At 36.8% G+C, this 10,702-nt stretch overlaps 2 protein-coding genes and 2 pseudogenes across 2 annotated transcripts; 3 read left to right on the top strand and 1 right to left on the bottom strand.

The window, feature by feature from the left end:
• On the top strand, positions 1-1,315 carry LOC149515893 (uncharacterized; annotated as a pseudogene).
• Positions 1,316-1,325: 10 nt separating this feature from the next.
• LOC149515892 (uncharacterized) lies at positions 1,326-4,264 on the top strand. The gene is made up of 4 exons (XM_089741813.1): positions 1,326-2,418; positions 2,502-2,700; positions 3,027-3,548; positions 3,922-4,264. Exons 1-4 carry the CDS (start codon positions 2,178-2,180, stop codon positions 4,262-4,264), a joined length of 1,305 nt encoding a protein of 434 aa, XP_089597939.1. The 5' UTR covers positions 1,326-2,177.
• A 979-nt stretch (positions 4,265-5,243) lies between these two features.
• LOC111296139 (large ribosomal subunit protein eL6-like) lies at positions 5,244-6,938 on the top strand. Its single transcript, XM_022890220.2, has 4 exons — positions 5,244-5,533; positions 5,629-5,735; positions 6,354-6,535; positions 6,639-6,938. Exons 1-4 carry the CDS (start codon positions 5,277-5,279, stop codon positions 6,792-6,794), a joined length of 702 nt encoding a protein of 233 aa, XP_022745955.1. The 5' UTR covers positions 5,244-5,276; the 3' UTR covers positions 6,795-6,938.
• A 1,148-nt stretch (positions 6,939-8,086) lies between these two features.
• Positions 8,087-10,353, bottom strand: LOC111296949 (FT-interacting protein 1 pseudogene; annotated as a pseudogene).
• Between the last annotated feature and the right edge of the window lie 349 nt (positions 10,354-10,702).

The raw sequence follows: 10,702 nt of genomic DNA, 5'->3' as shown, positions 1-10,702 counted from the left end.
ATGAATCTATTGAAAACTCCCTCTGGTTCGCTGGAAGTTGGGGGATCTCGATTGAAACCTAATGGTACCTCCAAGATAGATTTACATCAAAGACGAGAGTGGAGTGTGGAAGAAGGAAATGAAATTAATTCTGATGATTGTGTAAGTAAGAAATCAGCAATGGACTGGGGACAATTATTTTTTGCTTCGACCCATCAGGCTTTGGAGTACTTTCTACCATTGAAGGAGGAAGGATGAGTAACTGTAAAACCGCCCACTGAAGTATTTGAGGAAGGGATCCTTCAATGACAGAACACTCTAATAGCTCAGTTCATTGGACGAATTCCAAATTTCAGTCTTTTTCAGAAGATGGTAAATACACTTTGGGAAAAGATAGTTTAATTGAGATAAAACAAACTGGAATAAATTTGTGTGTGATTCAGTTCTCGAATGCTGAAGCTAGGGACTGGGTATTGGAGCATGGGCCATGGCATATACAGAATAAACCATTGATCGTACGGAAGTGGAACCGGACATGAAATCTCTAGAGTTTAATATGAAAAAACTACTTGTTTGGGTTCATTTGGGCAACATTCCTCTGGAGTTTTATACAAAGAGGGGATTGAGCTATATTGCTAGTGCTCTAGGGAACCCGCTGTACATGGACACTATAACAGTGAGTTTATGCCAAAATTTGCATTGAGATGAAGGCCAGCCTGAAAGTTCCACGGTTTATTGATGTGGAATTAAGGGATGGATCTCATGTATCAGTCTCAGTGGAAGCGCCATGGATGCCTCAAAGGTGTCATCAATGTTGTATTTTTGGACATGCTGATAAATACTGCTCACAGAAACCTGTTAAGGAAGTTGGAAAAGTAGGGGTACTTAAGAAGAGAGAGGACAAGATTAGTGCCTCAGTCCAGGAAGTAATGAAGGCAGAGGAGGAAGTACAACCAGCTAGCATTGAAAGTAAGGCTAACCACCTTACTACTAAATTTGCCATTTTAGAATCAATTGCACATCTGGACAGGGTAGAAGGGGAAGTAAAGGATCAGAAGGTGGAGGACCTGATTCCTCATTCACCAAATAAACAGAGGGCAGCAGCAGCGGGAGTAGCAGATATGATGAAAGCTATGAAAAATAAAAAGAAAGGTGCTATCAATAAAGGGAAGAAACAGGTGAAGGCAGGTATTGTAGCATCAGGTAGTCAAACTTCTTGCTCTTCTTCATGAACATATTAGTATAGAATACTAGAGGATTTAGTGATCCTCAAAAGCAAAAGGAAGCAGTAGATAAAACAAAAAGGCTAAATGTAGATATTGTGAGCCTAATAGAGACTAGAGTTAAAAGGCATAAGATGCAGCCTATTCTTGACAAGCATTTTAATGGATGGGGTGTCGTTCATAATTATTCAGAAAACAATAATGGAAGGATCGGGTGATTTGGAAAGCTCATGTACAGGTTGATCTACTGGAAATCACAGACCAGTGCATCACTAGTAAAGTACTGGTTGAATCAAAGAAATTTTATTTCTCAGCCATATGTGGAAGCAACGATGGCATTCAAAGAAGAAGATTATGGTCGCACTTGTCTGCCCTCAATGGAATTATTTCAAATTGCCCTTGGATATTAGCTGGAGACTTCAATGTTATTAGATATCCTGCTGAGAGTTTAGACTATAATGGCACTCAAGTAGCTAGTCCAAAAATGAAAGAATTTCAAAGTTGTTTGAGTCAAGTGGCATTAACTGATCATGCTATAACAGGGCGTCGTTTTACTTGGTCTAATCATCAGCCTGAAGGACACTTGGCTAGAAAGTTGGATAGAATGCTTATAAATGAGGCTTGGCACATTAACTAGGCTTATTCACATGTGGAGTTTTTGGCGCTAGAAGTATCCGATCACTGTGCTGCAATCATTAGGCTTAATATCCTAGACCCTCACCCCCTAAGCCATTCAAGTTTTTCAACTATTGGACTGGTAATCCAAGGTTCAAGCAGATTGTAGAGAATTCATGGAAAGTGCCTGTAACAAGGAATCCAATGCTCAAATTGCATAAAAAGCTAAAAAGGTTGAAACCAGAGTTGAGGAAGTTTAACATGCTATAATATGGGGAACTGTCTGGAATAGTGCAAGCTAAAAGGTGGGAACTAGACTCGGTACAGAATGCATTATTATCTCAAACTCGAACAGCTGACATGATCAAGTTGGAAAGAACTTCGTTCTTAGAGCTTAAAGCGCTAAAGGAAGTGGAAGAGAGTTACTATAGGCAAAAGTCCAGAATAAGGTGGATACAAGAAGGCGATCAGAATACTAGGATGGTAGCGGCTAAGCAAAATAAGAATACTACCAAAGTTTTAATTGATGAATACGGGAATACGCTAGACTCCTACATACAAATCTCTCAACAAGCTGTCTCATTCTTCCAAAAGCTTATTGGTACAGCAGATCTAAATGTTAATGGCTGCCCACATGATCTGTTAACTGAGTTGCTTTCAGTTTCCTTAGCTTCTAAGGCACAGGAAAAGCCCCTAGACCAGATGGATATAAGGCTTACTTTTTCAAACAAACATGGTCCATTGTTAGTGAAGATGTATATGGAGCTATATTGCAAATTTTCTCGACTGGCGAGCTACGACCTCCATTCAACCCAACGATTGTTGCATTGGTGCCTAAAAGAGCAAATCCTAGTAACATTAAAGACTTAGCCTGTTTCTTGCTGTACTACAATATACAAATGCATCACTAGGATTTTAGCAAATAGGCTCAAGCAGTTTCTGCTAGAATAATCAGCAAAAACCAAAGTGCCTTCATTAAAGGAAGAAGCATTACAGATAATATTCTAATGGCTCAAGAGATGGTCAAGGGCTATGGCAGAACAACCTTATCACAAGATGCGTAATAAAGGTAGATCTTCAAAAGGCTTTTGACTCACTGGATTGGGGATTCATACTTGCTGTTTTACAAGCTATAGGACTGCCAACAGAGTTTATAGGTTGGATCAGGGGTTGTATTACCACACCTTGATTTTCGCTGTCCATTAACAGGCTATTTGCATGGAGCAAGACGAATAAGGCGAGGAGACCCTCTCTCACCTTATCTAGGCTAATTGATGCTGCTGCAAAATATGGAGTGTTTAACTACCACCCGAAATGTAACAAGGTCAACTTGACGCATCTTTGTTTCGCAGATGATTTACTAATATTTGCAAAGGGGAAGTTAGATTCTGTTATTGGTGTAAAGGAGGTGCTAAAGGTGTTTTACACCTTTTTTGGCCTACAGCTTAATTGTGAGACAAGGGAGTTATATTCAACAGGAATTAATAGAGAGGAGCTCGGTACAATACAACAGGTTTCTAGTTTTAAAATTGGATTGCTACCTGTTAGATACTTGGGGGTACCTTTGGTTACCAGGGGGTTCAATGAAAGAGATTGCGCGCCACCAGTGGAAAAGATCGCAGCCAGGATTAAAAGTTGGGCAGCTAGGCATTTGCCTCACGTTGGAAGGTTTCAACTAATCCAGTCCGGGCACATTAGCATACATATAAGGATGACAGTAGGTTTGGACAGGTTTTTGCTCGTCTCAAATTCGGATCCAATTTAATTTTATATTCATACTATTCAACTTAATGATTTTTTAATTTTTTTTTTATTGAACCTTACCCGATTTGACTTAATATTATAAAAAATCATATCCGATTCGAAATTAATAAAATATTATTTTTAAATATAAATATATATATTAAAATTAAATAAATAATTAAAAAATAATTATATATATATTTATATACCGGATCGGATAAGTGTGGGTTTGCTTAAAATTTAATCCGACCCAACTCAAAACCCAATTTAAAAAAAAAAAAGCAAAATGATTTTAAGAGGTCGGATCAATCCTAACATTGGTTGTACTGCCATCCCTAAGTATACAAAACTATTGGTGCAGGCATTTCATTATACCAAGGCATGGGCTTAAGAAGATAAATCAACTATGCTCCAGTTTATTCTGGAAAGGGAAAGAAGGGTCAGCAAGGGGAGCTAGAGTGAGCTGGCGAGCAATTTGTTTCCCTAAATCTGAGGGAGGACTTGGTCTCAAAGATATACTATCTTGGAACCAGGCTTGCCTCATGAATAATATATGGGACATTTTTGTTAAAGCTGGTTCAATATGGATAGCATGGCTTGAAGCTTATGTTTTGAAGGGGAGGGGCATCTGGCAAGTTTCAGAACAACAAAATAGTAGCTGGAACTGGACGACGCTACTTCGGCTTAGACAAATTGCACGGTAATTTATAAAAACAGAGAATGGCGTTGAGATCTGGCCTTTGCCAAGCAACAACTTCTCAGCTACTATAGTATGGAATGCAATCAGGCTTAAACAAGAGAAGGTTGAATGGCATAGACTCGTATGGTTTCAATACCATATTCCAAAGCACTCTATGATCTCTTGGGTGGATATATTAAATAGACTTCCAACAAAAGACAGGTTGACAACGTGGGAAATGAAGGTGGATGACAAATGTTGCCTATGCGAGAGGGAGGATGAAACCAGAGAACATTTGTTCTTTGGATGTGATTATTCGAAAAAGATTTGATAGAAGATATTATGGATGTGCAGGATCTATAGGGGAGTGAAGAACTGGTCAGAAGAGTTAAGATGAGCAGTGAGCAAGTTGAAGGGGAAAGTTTTGATCTCCATCATATTGCGATTAGCCTGGAATGCCAGTATATATCAGATATGGAAAGAAAGGAACAACAGGATGTTTCAACATAAAGAAGAGACAACTACACAGGTCCTTGAACACATAAAAGATGCTGTCAGACTCCGATTACATAGATTAAGTCGGATTGCCGCGGATCCAGTAAATAAAATTATGTGTGATATGTGGAATCTTAATGTTGCTATGACAGAGTAGGCTGCAATTAGAGATGCATATATTGATGGTTGTGAAAAACAGTTGAATTGTTGTATTGTAGCATAATTCTGCTGGCTTTATAAAATACAAATTATTCAAAAAAAAAAAAAAGGGTTTGGTCTCTAAAAGTTTTCAAATCAAAGTCTGCTCAAGAGTAATTGGGCCGTAAAAGGTAATTTTGGGGTCGATCATGACAACACGAATTCATTCTTCTTTTCACTTTCTTTCCTTCCATTTTTTTAAGCCCAAACTCACTCAACCGAAAGCCCAAAACCCAAAGCCGATTGGCACTTGACCCCAAAAACCCTAGAGCAGGAATCAATATATTTGTTAGATTGTTGGTTTTGTAGACGGCCAGCAGCAGAGCAAAGTGTTTACAGTGGAAATGGCGGCGAAACGGAAGACCCCTGTTAAGACCCGAAACCCAGATCTGATACGTGGTGTGGGCAAGTATTCCAGGTCTAAGATGTACCACAAGCGTGGCCTTTGGGCAATCAAGGCCAAAAACGGCGGCGTTTTTCCCCGCCATGACCCTAAGTCCAAGGCCCCAGCTGCCGCCGAGAAGGCTCCCAAGTTCTACCCGGCTGATGATGTCAAGAAGCCGCTTCCTAATAAGCGCAAGCCTAAACCCACCAAGCTCAGGTGTTTTTTTTTTTTTTTTAAATATGATTATTTGTTTATTTGTAGATCTCTTAAGATATGTTTCTTATTGTTGGATTTTTGTTTTATTTGTTTAGGGCGAGCATTACACCAGGGACGGTGTTGATTTTGTTGGCTGGGAGGTTTATGGGGAAGAGAGTTGTTTTCTTGAAGCAACTTACTTCTGGGCTTCTTTTGGTTACTGGTTAGTTTTCTTTTTCCTCCCTTGATTTTATTTCATAGTAATTTTGTTTGTTTAAAACATTTTTTGAAACATATTTTACTTCTGTCCCTTATTTGTTATTGATCCTGTTCTTTTTTGCTGAATATTTATTTGGAAATTTTCTTGATGAAATGAAATCGGTCACTGCTAGTGTAATTTTAAAGTAAGAGTTTTGTAATTCGAATACCAACTGGAGGTATGACAATGATGTTACATCCTTTGTTATTGATTTCTCCAGTATTGCTTCCGTAGTGTCAATGTGTAGTATGGATGCTTAAACTCATTTTGTCTTGTTTTTCAAGAAGCACAGTGTTTTATTTCTATTTCAGTGCTGCTTCTGCTTATAGGCTAGATGCTCTCATAACACAACCCATCTAACATTCAAATATTCTGGAGATTTAATGCTGCTATCATGAAATCATAACCTGGGATTTACTTTATGCTTTTACTGTGGACATTCAATTATTTTCGTTTGTGGACACAGGTTATTATTATTTGTTGGCTGTTCATCATAAACTAGTGGTTCTCATTTTATGTTGAATTTCTTTCATGGTTCAGTCTTGTGTTTTGCTTAAATTTGAGAATTACCTCTCGTTGCAGGACCATTCAAGATTAATGGTGTTCCTCTAAGGCGTGTGAACCAATCCTATGTCATTGCTACTTCCACCAAGGTTGACATCTCAGGAGTAAACGTAGAGAAGTTTGTTGACAAGTACTTTGCCAAGGAAGTACAAAAGAAGAAGAAGAAGGGAGAGGGAGAGTTTTTTGAGGCTGAAAAAGAGGTTAGTTGTTTTGCATTTATTATAATTTAAGCTGTTCTAATCTGGATAATCTAATTTGATTTGCTGCTTTTCTATTCTTTTACTTTTGCTCAAAAAATTGTAGGATAAGAAGAAATTGCCAGAAGACAAGAAAGAAGACCAGAAAGCTGTCGATGGGTCTTTAATAAAGTCCATTGAGGGAGTCCCAGACTTGAAGGCCTACCTAGCTGCACGATTTTCTCTGAAGTCTGGCATGAAACCTCATGAACTTGTCTTCTAGTGGGAATTTGCATGTAGCTAAAAGCTTTACTTTGTTATGCTTTTGGTTTAAAGAGTGTCAGTGGTTGTTTTATCGGATGCTATATGGGAAATCCTGAATTTTGGGATACTATCTTTTGCCATGCAAGAGTCTCAAATTTCCTTATTTCTTTGTGTTTTGTGCTAATCTCGATGGAGCTTGTTCTTTTTTGTTGTGTATTTTTATTTGATTGTTTTGATACCTTTTAGTTATGGAGTAGCTGGTAGGTTTTTAGTTCGTGGTCAACTGAGTTAACATTGATTCTTGGCCTTCATATGTGTTGAATTGGTACTTGTCACTGATTTAACAATGTATATGAAGATATGTGCTAGTTACGGGTCCTCTCAACACTATGCTGATATGAAAAACGTATAAGTAGAAATAACTGTCTTTTTTTTTTTTTTTTTTTCATATCATTAATGCTTGTGTTTGAAGTTATTAAGAGGCTGTTTTCTGATTGTGAGATATGATGCTTGATGCAAGTGTTTGTTGATTGTTCGAAAACTGTAATCATAACAGTAAGGTCAAGCTCATTGGCGCCGACATAATTTGCACTAAATAGACAAAGTGGTCAAACAGACGCATGGTTTTGTCGGTATTGGTCTATACAGCTTGAGAATAAAATTGAATTGGAGGTGAAACTAAGGGGTCTTTTGATATTATTGTATTTATGTGTTTTATGTTTTTGAAATTTTTGTTTTGTTTTATTTTTAATTTATTGAATTTGAAAATAAAATGTTTTTGTTTTAGAAATGTGAAAATAAAAATATATAAGAGAAAATAGATAAAGCTTTAGGTTTCATTGTTAATAATAATAATAATAATAATAATAATATTATTATATTATTTATTTATTAATGTATTAATATATTATTTATTAACATATTATTTAAAAAGTATAATATTAATAAATAATATATTATTTTAATAATATATTGTTAATATAATATATTAATATATTAATAATATAAGATATTATTTATTAATATAATATTTATATAATAAAAATATTATTTTATTCATATAATAATTGTAATGTCACTGTACTCGTTTAATTGTAATTTTTGTAAACAGTACCTGTGTGGTAATAGTATCAAATTGTTTTCAAAAAATTAAAAACATCAATTTTCTATTTTCAATAATTTTCAAAATTTTTTTAAAAAAAGTTTTTGTTTTCAAAAACAAAAATAACCTAACAAACATGTTTTTATTTTCAATTAAAAAAAAAACCAAAACAGAAAATAGAAAAATGAAATAAAACGACCCCTAAATTTTCATAGCATGTCATCAGCTCGAGAGGGCTATCTCCTGAGGAAATTGCTTGGTACAGAAGATAGCTTGCTTCGGAATCTGGGATGGCTTAGACAGAATAAGCCTGCAACCAAAGCCATGATCTTAAATGGTGTAACATATGGTGCCACTGTTGTAATTAGGCGGAATAGTAAGAAGAGGCTGGTTAGTCTAAGGTCTCTCCAACTGAGTAGAGCCAGAAATCTCTCTCCCTGAGTTTATATGTCTCCTACCAGTCTGAATTCTTCCTGTTACACTTCTAAGCCCGTCATATCTCATCTGCGCTACATCTTGAACCTTGGATGTTGAGAAAATATCGAATTCTTAATCCAGTTCCTCTGGGTGAACTACTTCTGCCCATGAAAGCTTGGTGTCCATGTGAGGAGGATGCCTCGGCCGAAACCGATAATTCCAAATCCGAATAAGAAACATGTATTAGAAGACGGTTGGCAAGATTAATTCTGGATAGCAAATCAATATGAAAAATAGAACATGTACTGGAATCGTAGTGTCAGGATTCTTCCGATGACAAACCTCAGCAAGCCACTTGCTCATAGTTATCACACCCGAAAACAACGAGACAATTTTGAAGAAGTTAGCTTTGCTTCTTCCAATGCTTCACATGTGGGAATCCACATCCAACATGTACTTCACAACCTTTTTCCTCATGGTGGCTCACCTGGACCAAGCCCACTCTCACAATGTTCTTGGCCTTATATGTCAGGCTATCCAATTGGTTTACAGTGAATGGATGCAAATAATGCATTTTTGGCAGTAAGGGATGCCAATATAGGTAAATCATATTTGCAAAAGAGAGGCATGTGAACCTTACTGCTAAGTGAAACTCCTCTATCTTCTTCAATCCAGATGTTTGTAGAACAAGAAGAGGGTAAGAGTTTGTATAAATTTTATCTGTTTCCAGGGTTGATAGTCGAATTCTTACCTTCCCCATTCTGGAATCATTTAACCTCTAATGCCTGAAGCTGGTTTTTGGCTTCCACTAAGGTGGCAGTTGTCAAAACCTCCCAATGTGATCACCTTGCAAGGGGTCATAGACCTTCCAAGTATATTGCTCATTCCCTTTAGGATTGACGCTTTCGATTATAGTTCTCGTGCGCACCCACTTCTGCCCATATTTAGCCACACAGTAAGCATTTGTTGTTTCCCTGCCCTCTTTGATCTTCATCGATTGAAGACCTTGAGCACTCAAGATGCCCACTTCCAGGATCCCAATTGGCTTCTTCCAAACTTGCCTGGCAGTTGGCCTCTGGTCACTTGTATACATGGTTGATTCATCCAGCACATGGTAAGCTCCTTCAAGACAGACTCTAAGGTGTATCCTGCTTGAAAATTTGAGTTCGTGCCTCGTCTCCTTCCAGAGAACCAAATCCAAAATTTTCAAGGTTGAGCCATTTAGAATGAATTGGTCGATGATCCAAACGGCTTTCAAAGATGTGGAGGGGCAAGATTATCCTCCCCATGACTTTATCTTTTGCTGAGGTCACTTTATTTTAACTGTTAGGTATAGTTGCTTCTCAAAAGGTTCAGTTGCTACGAGTACCAAATCTTCATTCCACATGGTATTTGTCGTCTTCTCGGGACAAAGCTTGGTTTTGAGTATTTTGTTTCCAACTTCAGCCTTAACAAAAGCCTGTGGTAATTGGCTTCTGCCATGTGGCTCCATGCCTCCACATCCTGAGCTTCAATATGTTCACTCTAAGGGACCACAGTTTTGGAGAGATATAAACCTTTGATCAGATATTGGAAACACCCTCTCCTTGAACTGAAGCAGCATCTGTGTGCCAGGCTTTTGGAAAAGCTTCATCGACTTGTGTTCCCATCCAGACCACAAGTATAACTTCTCCTTTGACCTTGCTATCCCCTCTACGGTCTTCTAATCTATACCATTATGGTGCCAAAGGGCCATCAGTGGAACGCTTGTAGGCACTTCATTCAATTCGAAGATCACTATTTCTATATAATCATCTCTGCCAGCCATCTCTTTGTCTCTGACAAAAACCTCTAGAATTGAAGACTGCATCTTCTCATTCGAGAATGCAAAGACTTGGTTCCATTCTGGGTTTGTTTTCTTCTCAAAATGCTTTGTTTTTCCTTTATAATTCCCCAGCTTCACTTCAATATAAGGATCAATGTTTCCAATAATAGGATTAGTGGGCAGATTTTTGGCTTTATTAACCTTGACATCCAGATAAAACAATGTTCAACAAGATCATAAGTGCTTGTTGCTTTTGTTGGTAGTTTAAAATGTAATACATTACATATTGGATAGAAAGAGTTAATTATTGATGAATAAAATTAATTTTTGTATTAATTTTATTCATATTTTAAATAATTATGTTTGAGCAAAAATAATTATCATATGACAAATAATCATAACTATTTGAATATAAATAGATTATTCATCATAAATATTATAATTATACAAAAGATCATAACCATCTGAATAAAAATTTATGTCTGTTCATTTATTATAAATAAATTTTTTAATATAATTATTTTCAGTACTTTTGATTGAAGAGTTTGGGGTTTTTTTATATCCTAAATACATAATTGCTTTCAAAAAAGTGTTTTTTGTGCCT

This window comes from Durio zibethinus, chromosome 12, assembly GCF_047325235.1.
Source record: "Durio zibethinus cultivar Kanyao isolate XHJ-2024 chromosome 12, ASM4732523v1, whole genome shotgun sequence".
Classification (NCBI taxonomy): domain Eukaryota; kingdom Viridiplantae; phylum Streptophyta; class Magnoliopsida; order Malvales; family Malvaceae; genus Durio; species Durio zibethinus.
The sequence above is the reverse complement of the archived record's forward strand: the minus strand, read 5'-3'. Positions and strand labels throughout refer to the sequence as shown.